The 18,009-nt window shown below is 40.2% G+C and overlaps 1 protein-coding gene across 2 annotated transcripts; it reads left to right on the forward strand.

The window, feature by feature from the left end:
• The first annotated feature begins 1,567 nt into the window (after positions 1-1,567).
• LOC113297525 lies at positions 1,568-6,372 on the forward strand. 2 transcript variants are annotated; one of them, XM_026546018.1, is made up of 6 exons: positions 1,568-1,626; positions 2,605-3,060; positions 3,140-3,304; positions 3,391-3,522; positions 3,609-3,734; positions 3,823-6,372. In XM_026546018.1, exons 4-6 carry the CDS (start codon positions 3,506-3,508, stop codon positions 4,247-4,249), a joined length of 570 nt encoding a protein of 189 aa, XP_026401803.1. In that variant the 5' UTR covers positions 1,568-1,626; positions 2,605-3,060; positions 3,140-3,304; positions 3,391-3,505; the 3' UTR covers positions 4,250-6,372. The 2 variants fall into 2 exon arrangements, with proteins under 2 accessions (XP_026401803.1, XP_026401802.1); XM_026546017.1 differs by having other exon boundaries at positions 3,143-3,304.
• The last annotated feature ends 11,637 nt before the right edge of the window (positions 6,373-18,009 follow it).

Genomic DNA, 18,009 nt, shown 5'->3' on the forward strand with positions numbered 1-18,009 from the left:
AGTTGCTGCAATCCCATACAAAATGTTTCTGCTGGTTTAGTACTAATGTTGGATGTCTATCTGCCATTCGGACTACGATTTTTCTCTGGGTTTTTTTTTTTTGCCAACATCATGACCTGCTTTGAATTTTTTTTGCCTTTGCCTACCTCATCAATTACTTCTCCTACTGTTTCATGCTAGCAAAATTAATAAAAAAAAAACAATTAAACAAACCTATAATTAAAAATTACACGATCAATGTAATAAGGTTTTAGTTTTCTATCCAGGGACCAGGGACGGAGCTTAGTGTAGTTCAGGGGTGGCCCCCGTCTCCCCTGTTTCTCGTTAATTCATTATAAACCCTTAGGAACTTTTGTTATTTAGAAGAAAAAATTGTTAGTTAGCCCCTTTTGAATTTATGTTTTGTCTAATTAGCCTCCCCTGAAAAATATTTCTGGCTCCGTCCCTGCCAGGGACCATGAGGTAGTGAGACATACCAAAGATCATTCATTAAGTTAGGGTTATCATGGGATGTTTTGGATGTTAGTTATCACTCTGATATTTAAGATGTTTTGGATGTTAGTTATCACTCTGATATTTGGGATGTTAGATTATCATAGTATTTTGTGGACTTTGACTTAGATTATCATCCTTTTTTTTTATCAATGACAGTGTCAGGTTCGGTTGTTCTGTAATTAAACTCACCAGCCGAACCTGGTCCTTTTTTTTGTGATATCTTATCAGGTTCAGCTGATAAGGGAATTGAATTATGAGCCGAACTTATTCCCTCTTTTTTTTTAATGACATTCTCATGTTCGCCGGACATGAGAATGAAAATTTTTTTTTTGTAATTCCTTACATAAGGACTCAGCTTATGAGCCAAACATAACTCTGAAAAATGGAAACTTCACTTCCAAGGTTCGGATGGTACGAGAAATTACATCATCATCTAATGCATGTCGCAGCGCGTCAAAAATAATACTCCCTTTGTTTCAAAAAAACCGTCCTTTATTCCATTTTGGTCTGTTTCAAAATTATGTTCAACTTCTGTTTATAGTCATATTTTTCCAATGAACTCTCTAATATACCCTTGAGTTTTTTATATTCATAAATTCTTTTTTAATGGGACCCAATCTAAAATATTAATGAAATCTGTATAATGAAGGAAACAAATATATCTTTCTTTCCTTTTCGAAGACAATGTATATGGTTCCAAATTAAATTCCTTACAAAGGTTATACATTCCGTAAATATACAATCTTTTTATCCCTATAAATAATCTTTTCATCTCTTTTTTTTCCTTCCAAACACCATTTTTATCTCTATAATCTTGAGCTATCCTCACTGAAATCCTATGGTTTGGGTCAAACCTTATGGACGTACATGGTATTAGTCATCCAATATTGACGGACTGTGTTAAATCGGTCAAGCTGCTTGATGCTAAAAATACATTTTAGCCCTCAGTAGTTAACTCAACCACAGGTGAAAATGGGTATTGTAAAATTCATACCCGTTTATCAGAATCCGAATGAAATTCTGGAGCTTCTTTATAGTTCGAACTCCCTCTGTTCTTCTCCCTCTCACTCACTTTACTTATTCTTTTCTGGTGGAGGAAAATAGCAGCAGAGATGGACGGGAGTCTTGGAGGTGAGCCAAAATTACTTTTCTTCTCTCACTTGTGATTATGTATCTATGAAGCGTGTGTACAGTTTCCTGTCGATGAAGTTAGTTATTTTTTAGTCGAACCCTAGTTTGGGTTTCCACTAGTATGGCTGGACTTTATTAATTAGGGTTTTATTGTAGAAATCAATTAGGGTAAGTGTGATAATGTGAAAAAGATAGTTAAAATCTTTATATTTATGCTTAATCTGAATCGATTAGAAAGTTAAAGAATCTAGATTCTATTGTGTTTTAATTTGGATAAGATGAAAAACGATGATTGGGTGAATTAGATAGAAGATTCTGCTATTAATTGGTTTTGACCTAGTGGGTGAAGGTTTAATTAGTGTTCTGTACCAGGATTTTTGCCTGATGGGCAACTTGATGAACTTAATTTGAAAATTGATTAAACCTAGAATTTACTGATAAATTTGTTTTAGCCCCCCTCATTTGATGTCGTAGTAAGTGTAGGAGTCCTATGGTATCCAAATGCACCAACATTTGGACAGCTTAGGTGATATGTGTAAGAGTTTAGTGATGCAAATTTTGCAATTTGACTAAACTGTGGGGGTTCTGTTGCAACTTACAACTCAACTAGGTTTGAACCAGCAACTATTACAATGTTTTGACGATGATTCTGGCGCATGAATCTGATGCACCTCTGCAAATATGTCTCATTAGGTGAAAAGTAATATTTGTGTTTCGTATTGATAACTTAAACAATCGTAGGGTCTCATTTGATGAATTTAATTCTATTGCAACAGATTGTAAAATTCTAGGGGTCGTGGTTATCATGAAATTTAACTTTCAAGTAATTTGGACTTTCTGTTTTGTATATAGCATATGTTTCCAAGTACTGGGCTGTTGCGGCTCTTATATGCAAGATTGTTGTTTTAAGATCAAATTGTTTGTTCAGTGTTTATCCGATGGTCAATTAACGTTAATTAGGTGTTGTTTCCTCTGTAGGTAAACTAGTTAATGTGATATTGTCGTCGGGTGGGACGATAAAAGATCCCTCAAGCAATGATCCTCAATATGTAGGCCCAATTGTTAACAATATGCAGACGGTTTCCACTAGTATGCCTGTGGCGGACTTTATTAAAGTTGTGCACGTTTCTTTCAACCTCGACCCTCGGAAGCGTTACAAAGTATACTCCAGGGTTTACGTGACCCCAGGGGTGTCTGTTTTCGTTGATATATCCTATTCTTCGACCCTTGCTGACCTTGTGGTGAATGATCCAAATGGATTAAACAGTGTGTTTCGCTTCTGCACAGAAAAGATAATTGGAGATGAAGGTCCACCTACATCTGATGGTAACGTAACACAAATGGGAGCCGATGCTCATTTAAAGATTCAAATGGACCTTTTACTCACAACCAGAATTCCCAGAACCCAATCATCCCTGTAGGGAGAATATCCAGGTAAGGAGAATTCCCTGTATTGTAGTTCTTAGCCATGTTATATATTATTTTGCTTACATTTATGTATGAAAATTTTTAGCAGTTCACCAGTTAATGTGGCACATGATCTTGGTGATTTGGATCCAATCGCGCAGCTACTATGTACAAACGATGTTTACTGCCCTCGACCTCTATCACCTGTGATCCCGCCGCCGCATCTAAATCATGGATGGTTGTTAACTGAAAATCCGGACCAGACTAGCAGGTATCGTGCATGGCCTCTCATATTTCAAATTAACTTCTCTAACACAAGGTGGCTTGATATAGGCTCACCTTATGTATTGTTCTTAGGTCATTAGGGGCTCGCGGGTCTGAAGTCAGGGGTGCTAGCTCATGTGCAGAAGACCCTCTCCCTGTTTCCAGGCTAGATATCATATCTCAGTTTGGTGTGTCTAAAGGGTCAAAAATGGGTGGTACCTCTAGGTAAATAGACTGCAAGCGTTATCATATAAAACTTGTAGTATATTTGGTGTGTTACTGTGAAATTGACAAATCACAGTTACTGTCAGGTGTGTCATTAAACCAGATGTACGCAATGGAACTGATTGGTCCTTTTCGGCATTTGGGTATGAGTTTCCTATGGACGAAATGCCAGTGATCCGCGTTGTGAATGCAGATGCAGATGGATATATCAGGTGATTTACATTTTTTATACTCAAAACCTGTGTGGTCATAGTTGTTATATCAACTAATTGGAGTTTTCCCTTTCTGTTTTGGTAATAGTCCAACCGAATGGGAAGATTGCATTGATGGAAATGAAATTCAGAGTGACGACGATGTATTGGAGTACAAGACGAGAATCGTTCCCACAGATCCTGGTTTGGTCATGGGTACAAGTGGTACTAGTGTTGTCTTAGATGACACGTCTTTGTTGCCAGTGACATTGTCAGGTGACCCCCCATTGCTGTCAACTTTGTCAAGTGACTCAACATTGTTGCCAACCGTGCATACCGGTGAAATGGTGACCAGAGTTTTGAGTAACTCTACAAGGTTGTCAACCACCGATTCCAGTGGATTGGTGTCGATAGTCACGAGTAACCCAGACATGTTGCCAACCACAGAATCCAGTGAATTGGTGATTGTCATGGGAATTCTAATCTCCCTAAAAACCTTATTCCCTCGACCAACAATGACAGCAGTGATAGCTTAGCTGTTATTCCGAGTGTCTCTATTGTGGGTGTTAAACGCAAGCGTAGTAGTTCTTTAAGACGCCATGGAAAGATTCATGTTGACGAAAGTAATGAAGCTGATGATTACACAATTGACCCAGATGATGACCATCTCGTGAGCTTGGATCCTTCCCAGATATATGGGACAGGTACGGGTGTTACTCCATCTAGTTTTTCTGACCTACATATCGGTATGACGTTTCCAAACCGACAAAAGTTGTTTGATACCCTTGCCGGAGTTCATGTTAAGGGTTTGAGGGAGTATAAATCTTTGAAGACTGCTCCTGACAGATTTACCGCAGAGTGCAAAAATTCGGCTACCGATGGCAACTGGTTCATTCATGCAACTAAGGTAGGAAATTTTGACACTTTCCAGATCATCAGGTATGAGCAGGAGCACAGTTATGGTGTTCATCGTCGTCACGGTGGAACTGGGCACAAGCATGCATCTGCTAAATGGATTGCGTCATTATTATGCCCATTTGTGCTTGTCAACAAGGATATAACAGCAACGTTTGTGCAGACTTTCATGAAAAAAGTGCATCATATAGATATATCTGAGCAGAAAGCCGGACGTGCAAGGATTCATGCATTGGAGCTTGTCCATGGATCATTCAAGGAGTCATTCAGCATTCTGCCTAAACTCGTTGAAGAGATGGAAAAACTTAATGATGGAACAGTGACTAATCTTGCGCGTAATCAGAATGGTATGTTTGCCGCTTTTTTCTGGGCATTTTGTCCTGCCATTAAAACGTTCCGGGAAAATCTTCGTCATGTTATTGCAGTTGATGGTACTCATCTCAGGGGTGATTATCCCGGCATCCTACTTGTCGCATACGCACAGGATGGAGATAATGGTGTTGTTCCAAATGCATATGCCATAGTTGAGTATGAGAAAAAGGATTGTTGTATTTGGTTTTTGAATCTACTATGGTTACATGTAAGTGATGGATACAAGAGGATTAATGAATTGGTTGTTATATCAGACAAGGGTGGGGGGCTAGTTGCAGCCATGGATGTCGTGATGCCCCAGGTTAAGCATGTTAACTGTGTGCGTCATTTCTTGGAGAACTTCTATACGACTTTCAACGATGCGGCAGTACGTGAATTCATGTGGATAGCCGCTACTACAGCTCTTCCCCGAAATTTTGAATACCATATGGGTGAGATCCGTAAAGCCTCGCCAAGGTGTGCAGAATGGTTGCTTAAGTATGACAAGGCACTATGGACTCAAGCCTTTATGTTTCCCCTGAAACGGTGGGGTATATTCACAATAAATATGTGCGAGTCGACCAATTCTCAACTTCGAGTTGCACGGTCTTATCCTGTTGCCGCACTTGTACAGGCTACCCGCGTCAAGGCAGCTCTTTACTTTGCTAAGCGTCATGACAGGAGTTTCACGCGTACTAAGTCTATCACCCTTTATGCATCGAAGAAATGGGTCAAAGTTGTTAACAAGACCAAACAATGCATTCCCACTAGTTACGGCAACAACAAGTTTTCTGTCGACCACCTGGGAGAATTGTATTCTGTGGATCCTACATTGCGGACTTGCAACTGTTTACAAGTTCCAAAGTGTTTGTATTCCATGTATACATGCATGCTCTTCTATAATGCGTATGGGGCTGGATCTGGCAGATTACTGCCATGACTGGTATTCCATGGACAATTATCGGCGCACCTACGCTGTTACTCTTGCTCCATGTGAAGGTTACTCCAGATGGCCGTATGATCCAACTTCTGAATACATTATTCCACCCGTTTGGAAGCGCAATGGTGGTCGAAGGAAGAAGAGGAAGAGGATCGAGTCTCAAAGTGTTGTGAGATTTACAGTTAAGTGCAGTATATGTCACGAGATGGGTCATAACAAAAGGTCATGTGACACACCTCCTGTCCCTCGTCCTACCCACATGTAGTTTTTGCGGTTGCATGTAGTTAGCACCATATAGTTTAGTTTACCTTTAGTTGTATAATTTGTCGCGCCTAGTTGCCTAACACTGGCCTTTCTTGTATGAATGTACCTCTTTTTTTGGTGGATGTATCAGGGCCATGCCATACCCATCAGCCATCCTCTGTTTAAATCTGAGTTAAACGTAATATTTAATGCAGTTATGGCCTGTAACTAGATAAATATATTGTATTTCAGTGGTGCATCTTCTCCCCCTCCGCGTCATTCTAAGCGCCTGCGCAGATGGTATTCTTGGGACGGTCGTGCAAACTGCAGGTGTTGTCGTTATAAAATGTCACGTTTTCACTGATCTTAGACCCCGCCTTTGTGAACTCAATTTTCGAGTGATGGTTTAGCACCAAAGTGTTTATCACTTTCTATTTGGTGTTTTTTATCTCTGGACAAATCCAGTCTTTGAAATTTTCTATTTTATTGAGTGTATCCTATTACGGTTTACCATTTGATGCTAACCCATTGATACTCTTTATACTTTGTGAATTGATTGTTTCTTAGACGTTGGTAAATGATTGAACCAAGCCTGTAACATTTCCATTCAAGTAAATGATTGGTATATTTGCTTATCCAGATAGAATGGTGTTGTTAAAAGTGGGCATTAACTGTACACGATTTAAGATTTTTTTTTCTTCCTATTACTACAACACTAGTATTACAATAGAAGTTCATAATAAAAACAGTACCTATAATAGCTCATGTGATCCAGCGGCAAGTTGGAGTACACGGATACCCGACTTGCCGATACACTTTTCCATTAGAAACTAAAACAATGCACCCAATATTTTTAATAGTACAGACTGGGAGGCATACGTAGTTAAATTTATACGACCCTCCAGCAGATTTACCCATCAAAAATTTTGGGTACGGAATGCTGGCATACCTAGTAAAATTTATACGACCCTCCAACAGAGTAACCCATCAAAAACTCTAGTACTTGAAGAATAAGGTACCCCCTTTAATTTATACTACTGTGTTAGACTGAACTTCGCCGCACACACTATGCCCGACGAGGCTGGTTTCTCGATACTAAAAACAACTCAGTTCTTGCACCATATGGAGGCCTAAATGGTTAAAACACTGAGGGTGTTCTTGCTAAACAAATTTTGTTTGGATTGAGGTATATGAAAGTTTCGTACTCTTATTTTATTAGCTGACTTCTAATTTATTGGTAATCATGTTTGAACATACTATCTAATAAACAGGGGCAATAATACAGCAGAGAACCAAACACCCTATGGATTAGAGTCGAAGCTAGAAATGACTAAGCTGGATCACGGTAAGTGTTTGGTTGTTTATGTTTACAGGTAGGATCAATATGCGGAATCGTTAAAAAAGTTGGAACTGGAACGGGTCAGATTATGTACCTATCATCACCTGTATTTCTTGCTGGATGGATTGGTAAGATCACTGTTGTCTGTGCTTGCTAAAGTCTTAATGTGGTAGATGCGATTTATTTGACATTCAAACTAATTTCTTCTCTCATGCTGGATTCTTACCGGATAATGGCAGACAAACGTCGTCAGGTCCAAATTTTTGCACGTGTTGGTCAACGAGAAAGTAAGTTTCAAACTTTAAGTAATCGTTCATGCTGTGAAATCTTCAATTTTGGTTTGCAATATGTAGTTTGAATTAAAGTTTCTTCCAACTGTTGTTGTATCGTTAGTTGTCTTTCTTATAAATGAAATTAATGATGTAAAATAAAACTTTTCTGCGTTTTTGTTTTTGTTGGAATTCTATTAATTTGGCCAGATTTTCCTTTCAATGTTATTAGCAAAACATGTCACTAACTGGAAATGGGGTTAGTTTTGTTGGCCTAAAAAAGAATGAACAAGAGGGCTTAATTTAGACTATGATCGACCACCAATATTATACTATATTATGTTCCTAACCAATTTATACGGCCATGTGAATATTCCTTTTTTAGTTATACGACCGTCTGAATCAGGTATCAATTGTAACTTGTACTATCATCAGAAGATCATAACTAATTACTTTATGCGACCCTGTTACTTTGTTGCTGTTGATGGTGGATTTTAGTTCAGGGCTAAAATTGTAAAATCAAATTTATGCACTGATATCCTGTAAAGAATAAAACCATCGATAAGTGATGAATACTTCTTCACTTCGCTAATTTACCTGGTGTTGATGGTGGATTTTCATTTTAAGGCTAAAACTGTGAAAGTCCAAATTATGCGCTAACATCCTGCAAAGGATAAAGCCACTAATAATGGTGAATACTTCCTCACTGTAAACTTATAGCATTATCAATTAATGCATGACCAGCCTTGTATTTCCTGTACTGCTCCATTCTCATTATTGGTGCGGCAAGACGACTGAGTGTTGCTCTCAGCAGAGCAACACGAATCTCCAAGCGTTAATAATGAAGCACATACGAAATACCTGTATAGGCTGCAATTCTCGGAGTGTTATACTAACCCGATCGAGCATCTGGACTGTCTACGACAGTCTTGGAAATAATCACGACCGCAAGTCGGCCACAAAGGTGCAAAGTCACGCCTGACAAAATAATCACCAAATGCCAGCCCAGAATGGATATCCAGACTGGTGTGGAGCAGCTTGGAAAAGTTTGTGCGCACAAGACCGCCTACGACAGTCTCAAATTCATCACGACCGTCTAACTTCACCAGCATGGTTGGACGGCGTAGATTATCCCATGACCGGTTAGGAAAAGCTTGTCATGTACACCGGCGGACCTTCTTCCTACCTGCATGACCGACTCTTCCCTAACCTGACCAGATTGCAATATACGATTGTCCGAAGTTGGGTCAGCGTGGAGAATTGAGGGTCGCAGAAAAGTCCACTAAAAACCTAAAATTGATCACGACTATCCAACTTCACCATCATGGTTGGATGACTTAGATTAATCCTGAGATGGTCGGATACATACCACCACATTCAACATCGACCTAATAAGTGCCCCACACAATCGGTCTTTCCAGATGAGGTATATAACACGTACTTTCGGTTAGAAAAACTAGCTAACACGCGGCCGGCCAAAAACCCTAATTAGGGTTTGTGTCGCAAATCGATCACGAGCGTCCATTTTCTCCTGCTCGAATGAAGGGTCCAGGAATAGACTAAGCAGGTTCGGTGAGTATCAACACGATCATTGTGGGCCCATCTATCTCGACACCCGATCGGCCAAGGCATACCATGACTGGTTTCCTCGATTCGCACGCCCAAACTAGGCGTGGTCACACTTCCCAATTGGAAACCAATCTCGACCACTCAACTTCGCCGGAAAAATTGAGTAGCTTAGATCACGTTTCTATGGGACAATAAGGTACAAACATGTACACCTGCCCGCCATCTGCACGCCTGACTGATCGGCCAAGACCGACCAGGCTTGGTCGTCTCGAAACACGCGCCCGAAGTAGGTATGACGCGCGTCCTTTGCGGCATGAGATTTCTGTCGCAAATCAATCTCAGCCATTCCTCTTTTCCTGAAAAATTCAGTGGTCTAGATTGCATCTTCATGAGACAGTGAGGTATAGGCGCCTACGCCAGCATGCCGTGTACACACATGCCCGATCGGCCCTGCCAAATATGTCTCCCACGCTTGGATTCGACCAAGCTAAAGGTTGGTGTTTGAGCACCTCCTAAACCCTAATATAACGATCGCAGATGTGGGTCGCAATCCATCTTGTCCGTCCAACTTCACCAGCTTGGACGGACAACCTAAGACAGGAATTAGGCGACCAGTGAGGCATCACCACAATCACCGTCCACCACTCTTCCGCACAAAGTGATCGGCCAAGTCATGACTTACCTGTACAGGCTCCAAACGATCACTCTAAGATGGCTAGACATGCATCTATTTTAAGACGCTTAATCGTGACTTACTCCGTTAAGCCTTAAAACAACGATGCTTCACACATGCTGATTATATTCGACGCATTACATGCATAGAATACACACGATGTTTCACAAACATCAACTTCCTAAATAACTTAGTTATTTAATCTAGCATCACATGCTACCTTTTGTGGGTCCCACGATCCACACACTCGAGACATTAATCATGTCACAAACTGGGGGATACATACTGGGGTATTGGTCTGGCGGTTTACAGCGTGCAGCGCACAACGCGCCATCACAAGAATGTGTGAGAAACACATGGACGGTTAGTGATGATGGGAAAAGTGGGCAAGACTAATCGTGTGACACTAACACACGCAACTCTACTACTCCATCACTCCACTTTCTCCACTTCCCATAAGAGACGTGGGTAAGGCTCAATGACTTGTATAAATAGGTTCTCCTCCCTATTTCAAGACAACACAAGACAGAAACCAAGTGTTGATACAACCGTATCCAAACACCAGAACTGATAGCTTACATTGTGCAAGCCAGTTCAGCTTTCTGATACAAGTCATACACAGCCAACACCTTCACAATCTCAACACCTTCTTCGCTTCCCTCCCTAAGATCAACCACATCTCCTTCACTTTGTGACAGAAGCAAGTCTGAAACGACCATTTCTTGGTTTATGCCAGAGTTGTACAGATTGATTTCTCGAATCACAAGCACTCCCGTACAGTGCATTTGTTTAGGGTTTAGATTCATATCTCATCCACACACCCCAAATTACCAAAACCGGCAGAAATAGTTTTCACCCATAAGCAATTGACGACCATAGTGGGAGATTAATCTCTCGGTTGCAAAATCAATTTTCAAATACAATTCAATCTTATCAATTTCGAAATGGTGGATCTTAAGTCTGGATCAGCAACCAATCCTGACGGGACTAGCGCTGACAACACTCTCGGTGTTGATATCCCAATCAGTGGTGTCACCGTGCAACCAGTCAATACCATCAATGTATCTCGTGGAATTAATTCCTCTACTACCAGCACCAGCGGAGCAGGAGGAGATATTCCGTTGGGCGTGACACCTCCTATCACCAGAGCTAGAGCAGCCGCAAACTCTGGCATCTCTTCAAGTGTAACGCCTCCAGCCGTCACCAGAGCAACTGCCACCGCTTCATCAGGACGAGTAGCTAGAGGAGCAAGAGGATGACCATCTCCCATTACCATCGCAGATTTGATGGAGAGGCAGGAAGTCCTTGTTAAGACTCAAACGGATATGGCTGCAACTCAGAAAGAGGTACTCACTTTTCTTAAAGCATTAACTGATCAATTTCCACAAGAGCCACGACATCCCATGGAACCAACAAGGAACGCATTCAACGCACTCGGAGAAGGTACTTCAGCGGCGCGGGCCTACATGGACCTGATCAAAGAAGCGATAAACTACACACTCAATCTCCTCATCAAGATGACATCAGATATGAGTTGTCCTGTCATGGAGACTCCTACACTGGGGACTGATCCTTACAGCGATCCTCCTCAAGTCAATAGTTTCACTATGAACCATAGACCGGTGGATCAGGAAGCGGCTTCAGTGGAAGGTTTATGCGAACTTTTACACCTCTCGAAGAATCAGCGGGCAGAGACGTTTGCTGCAATCAACGAGAGGGAGGTCACAACCGAGCCCTACATATTACTGCACGCATCAAGGATTCAGAGTTCAAGAGAGCCCCCATTGACATAGGAGAGTCTTCGAATGTGATTACCCTCAAGACTCTCAGGACATCCAAGGTCCTCCCATGCAAGATCGTACGACAACTTACCACAATTACAGACTTTGAAGGAAACCAGAATAGCACATATGGTATCGTCCCTTCAACATATCACCAGTGCCTGAAGACTATGCTGAATGAAGAAGTCGTCAGTATTCCTGCATCATCGTCTCCATACACACCAATATGCGGGGTGGAACTGTTCGAACCGAGGGAAGCTCCACATGAAGAATCATACAAGGACCATTGCATCCCACTCCCCACATGGGAGTCAATCCAGGAGGAGGACCGACTCGCATCATTGAGGGCTAAGCCCCACGACGCATCTTTGCTAAAGAAACATTTTCTTCATCCGGTGAAGCCGAAACCTATGTTCACACCAAGAGGGAACGAACTTTTGTGGCGAGTCGTGACCATAAAGGGAAAATGGTATACCGACACTGCCATTATCAATTAGCAGGAGAGACTATTACCCAGTCTCTCCACCCAATGGAATGCTACAACAGCAACGAACCACAAGAACAAGTGCTAGATGCTCCACAACAGCTGCAAGATGGCGCCAACTCCACAATTGATGAGATTGAAATTGTTGAGGAATCTCCTAGGCTTATCTCCATCAGCTCAACCTTGTGTACGGATGAACGCATGAAGCTCGTGGAACTTCTCAAAGAGTACCAGGACATATTCGCTTGGAGGTATGAAGAAATGTCGGATTTAGATGAAAATGGGTCACCCATCATCTACATGTCATACCTGGATCCAAGCCGGTTAAACAGTTGCAGTTCAGACACGAGGAAAATGGACAGATCAGGTGCTGCATGGATTTCAGAGACTTGAATAGATGCTGCCCCAAAAACGATCCTCCTCTACCTAACATCGACATGTTAGTAGATGCAACCAGCGGACACGACATGTTCTCATCCATGGATGGATGTAGCGGCTACAACCAGATAAGGATGTACGAGCATGACGCAAGTAAGATAGATTTTCGAACTCCTCTTGTAGTTGCAGGAAATCCTACAATACACCCCTCGTATGATTTTATCATTGATCAACTCATTTTTAGGTTTACACTCTTAATTTTATTGATTAATTTCTAAATATTCTTACAAGGAAAATGAAGAAATCAAGAATGATCTCTTCTCTCAACTTTCTCTCTCCTATTTACTCGTCTCTCACTCAAAAAATATCTCCCCCTCCTTTACAACTCGAATGACTATTTATAAGGGAAATACCTAGTGGATGACAGCTAATTTGTCCTTTATTTTCGGATATGGTTTGCGACATTCTCGCAACCTTATAAATGTTGACTTCGCAAGCTTTCTAATCTTCGCGAGATTATCACATCTTTCTCATGATCCTTGCTGATGTTGTTTCTGAAATTGTTCTGCGCGCTTTTGTGCAATACCATTGTTAACTTCGCTGAGACATAACTGTTGCGAGATTCTGATCCTACATCTTGCCTCTTCTCATATCTTCTCTCAAAGTAGAGAATGATGTGAGAAATGCCGCAACGCTTATTTTCTCATATTCTGCATTTATCACACGTATTCTTTCTTCCATTTATTTCTCGACACGTCTTTTGTAACCGTTACTTTTTAACCGCTTATATCTTTCCGTATTAACCTGTTTATTTTCTCGAGGAAAATTCCCTCTATATATATTCTTTCATCTCTTCTTCTTTTTTTTATTCTCTGCAACTTCATCGTTCTTCTGCAAATTCCATTATGCAACTTTTCTTCTTTCTTCTTCAATCTTTTAAGTTCTTCTTCATCTTCATACTAGATCTTCATAGTTCGTAATTTTCTTCAGACAATCTCCCTGCTATCATTTTTCATGGATTCATCAAGGTTAGTCTTCTTTTTCTTCTTTATGCTGAAATTGATATTTGAAATTGATCTTGTTTATTGCCTTATTTGATGTTGTTTATGTGATTCCCATACTCTTGTTATTTCAGCAAAAGCGCTCCAACACTAAATTTACAGTTCAGAACCCTAACATCCCAAATCACAGCATAAGGTTGTCGCATAAAAGAAAGTCTGCGAATGAGAAGGTAGTAAGAAACACTATCTTTTTCTAATAACAATATTGTTGCCTCTGTTTCTTATCTGATTGTAATTCGCAGGGTGATAAAGATCTTCATAAACCTCACAAGAAATCTCGCCACCTTAAAACTGTTCCAACTTCTGTTCCCTTCCACTACTCATTTCTTCCAAATCTCCTGCGACATCTTCGCAAGATAAACCTTTATCTCCAATTCGCGAAAATGTGCCTCTGATTTCATTTCTTCAGTGACCTTTCTATGATTGAAATCCCCTTGTGGTCCTTCTGCGAATGAAACCTCTTCTCTTCCCATTGAGAATGTTTCTCAACCTTCTATCTCTACCAGTTCTCTACCCAAGTCTCTTCCTCTGTCGAAAGAAACCGTGGAAGGGATAAATTGCTTTCAAGTTTTATCTGAATTCTGGATGATGGCAAGAAGTCTTCTACTGATCCCAAGTCTAATGTTTGCGAAATTCTGAGCAAGCATTTGGGTTCTGACAGAGCTGCTTCGCAGACAGCTTTAGAAAAAGAATGTAATGCTCTTCGTCTTGAAAATCAGAAGCTTCAGAATGTTTTGCTGGATCGTGACAATCTTCGCAAGAAGAATGATGAATTAAGAGGTATTTTTCTTATCTATGTCTTTAATTTGCCTTTTCGATGGTTTTATCCTTCCCATGTTTAATTATCCTTTAAATCCCTCTTTCGCATGTTAAGCATTAAATCAGAAACGAATAATGGAGAGATATCAATTTGAATCTGCTGTTGAAGAAGCCCGTGTTGATAAAGAAATCTTGATGGATCAATATAACCAATTAGATAACCTCTATTCATATTCTCTTGATCAATAAATAATCTTACCAATGAAAATACCCAATTAGTTCAAAGACAAGATCTATTAAGTAATGAAGTATCTCGTCTTTCTTATTCTTTAACTAAAGCTAATTTAGGGATGGAAACTTTATCAGATGAGAATAAAACCTTATCTCAAGAGAAGCGAACTTATTTAAACAAGATGGCGATATCTTCGCAACAACTTAGTATTCTCCAAAAAGTATGTGCTGACCAAGAAATCTCTTCGCTCTTTAGAAATGAACTTAAAGAAGTAACAGAATCATCTATCGCTGAAAGAGATACACTCATTCAAGGTAGAATAGCTTTAAGTGTGAACAAATCAGCTTAAAGAACAATATTCCAAATTAGAAGAATCTTATTCTTCTCTTGCGAAGAAAAATGCCTTTCTTATTTCTAAAGAGAAAAATCTTCAGTCTCGACTTAAAGGTTTAGTTGGAGATAAATTTGATGACGCAATGGACCATTGGGAGAATAGTTGTCTATCCTTGATTCAACACCTTATTTCGCAAAAGGAAGGTAGTCATAATAGTTTGACTGCCTTAATTATCTTTTCTTTGTCATATCTCTCTGAATTCCTTATCTTAATAAAATTTTGTATTCTATTTTTCGCAGAGTCTGAGAAGAATCTTCATTCTTCTATTTCTGATTTGGAGGCTAAATATGCTAAAATTCGCAAAGAAATGCATTGCTTGTCTCTACTATCTGGTTCTCGCGACCGGCAGAAAGAAGACTTGATTATCTTGCTTATTTTAAGGATATTCAAGATAGGAATCATCAAAGACACTTCTTCGCCAAGTTCATCTCCGGGCTGAAGTCCTTGTAAATGACATTTTATTGTCCAACTCTCTTCCTCCTACATCAATTGATCCTTTAGAAGTAGATGATGATGAAGTTCCTCGTCCTGCTGATAGTGATTATGATTACGAAAGCGGTGCAGAGGATAATTTCTTGGAAGATGAAGAAGAGGTTCCTTCTAAAGAAGTATCTGCTGGTGTTAATCAGAATGAGAAAGAAATTTCTCCTGAAGAAGTAATTGCTGGCGATAATCAAGATGCTAATCATGGCGATCAAAACACAGACGAAGAAGGAGAAGGTTGCGAGAATGTTGGCGAAGAATTCTGTCATCTCCTGCTACTGAATTAATATTGAAGCTTGAGCTTCTTATCTAGCTTTGTTTTCTTGAACTGTCTTATTTTTATCACTTTTGAGAGTTACATTTTTCAACGACTTTGGAGTCAACTTTTCTTTTAATATTTTGTTGATAAGAAAGATAATGCTTCTTGTATTGATTCCCATACTTGCCTCTCATTATCTTTCTTGCAAAAATAATCTGTTAAATGCTTATAATTAATTTGTTTTATCATATGGTCTTATTTTGCCTTCCTAATTAAAGGTCTTATTATGCCATCTCTTGTCATTGCGACAAAATCGCAGGACGTCCTTGCACTTTCATACAAAAACCCATTGATCTTGTCTTAACTTTTTCTTTTGTATTATGGCCTCTTCAGGAATGTTGCGACAATATGACAGGCCTAAATATTCTTGCGAAAATAAAGCCCCATGACATTGCCGTCTTGCGACGAAATCGCAGGACGTCTTCGCACTTTCATGCGAAAACCCATTGATCTCGTCTTATCTTTTTCTTTTGTATTATTGCCTCTTCAGGATTGTTGCACAAATATGACAAGCCTTAATATCCTTGCGAATAAAAGCCTCATGACATTTGCGTCTTAAGACACTTATCAGCTCCCTAATGGAGGGTGCCGCCCTTATCTCCCCCTGGTTGCCCCTTCAAGGAGGCGTACTACCATACAAGGTTAGCTCCTCCCATCCAGTCTTAACAACAACCAGTTGTTTTCGCAGCCTCTTATCCCTTTTACCTATAGGGCTTATGGTTACGAGACTGCACCCTAAGTGGGGTTTTCTTCAGGCCGAGTGCAGTATAAGCCAAGACTTGTCAAGAATGGCAAGGACGCTTCAAACGCCCCCGGCACTCTTGACTCAACCGTGTACCTCGGCGCCTTGATCAGATGCACTCCTTGGGAGAGTCCTTATTACCTTAGTCGCCCAACCTAAGTCATATGCTTAAGTGAGAATCCAAGGTGCCTCTCCCGGATGGGCTTTATTGACCCCAAATCTCCATGACTCAGGTTCCGGTGGCGGTGTAGCCTTTCCCTGAGCCATGTAACAGGTACCCCCTAATATGACGTACTTTAGGTCTTACATTTGCCTCTTGCGAAATTTTATTCGCGAACTAGGGTGTACGCCATAAAGGTTCGCCCCTTTCTTTTATGTCATTGCTCTGCGAAATTTCGCACATCATGATCTTGTTTTGATATGAGTAATCTGCAATTATTCTTTCAGAATTCATAACTTCTCAAAGCTTCTTACGGATAATACTTTTTAAGTACAACCTGTTCCATGGTCTGTCTAATCTATGACCAACATCTCTTCCTTCTGGATCCATTAATCTATAAGCTCCTGTTCCAACTATCTCCTTAATGATGTAAGGTCCATCCCATTTTTTCGCTAATTTTCCACCATTTTCTCGCTGATATATTGGTGTTTCTCGCAGAACTAAATCTCCTGGTTGAAATTCGCGTATTTTGACACGTTTATTATATTCTCGAGCTAATCTTCGCTGATAATTCTCCATATGTTGTAAAGCTTTTTCTCTTTTCTTCTAATTCATCAAGTTTGTTTAAATTAAGCCCGCACTAAGATTTTTCTCCCAAGCTTCTCTTTTTGTTGTCGGAATAACAACTTCTGTTGGTAACACCGCTTCAACTCCGTATGTTAAACAAAAAGGTGACATTCCAGTAGCTTCTCTTCTAGTTGTATTATAAGCCCATACTGCATTATGTACTTGTTCGCACCATGCTGTGATGTCCTTCCAATTTCTTCTTTAATATATCTGCAATTGTTTTTTTGTTGCTTCTACTTGCCCATTAGCTTGTGGATACAAAGGAGTGACTTTCCACATTTTATCTTGAATGCATTAAGTAACATTTCTATATTCTGCCCCTCAAACTGTTTCCCATTATCAGATACCAACTGTGCAGGAATTCCAATCTGCAAATGATATTTTCGAATATGAATGTAAAGATATCTTTGTCGCGAATATGTTGTACTGCCTTCACTTCTGTCCATTTTGTGAAATAATCTGTTGCGACTATTAAGTATCTTCTTTGTCCAGTTCCTGGTAAAAATGGCCCCACAATCTAAGCCCCATTTTCCAAAGGGCCACACACTGGTTGAAGATGACAATGGTGCTCCTGGTG

Source organism: Papaver somniferum, chromosome 7 (genome assembly GCF_003573695.1).
Source record: "Papaver somniferum cultivar HN1 chromosome 7, ASM357369v1, whole genome shotgun sequence".
NCBI lineage: Eukaryota > Viridiplantae > Streptophyta > Magnoliopsida > Ranunculales > Papaveraceae > Papaver > Papaver somniferum.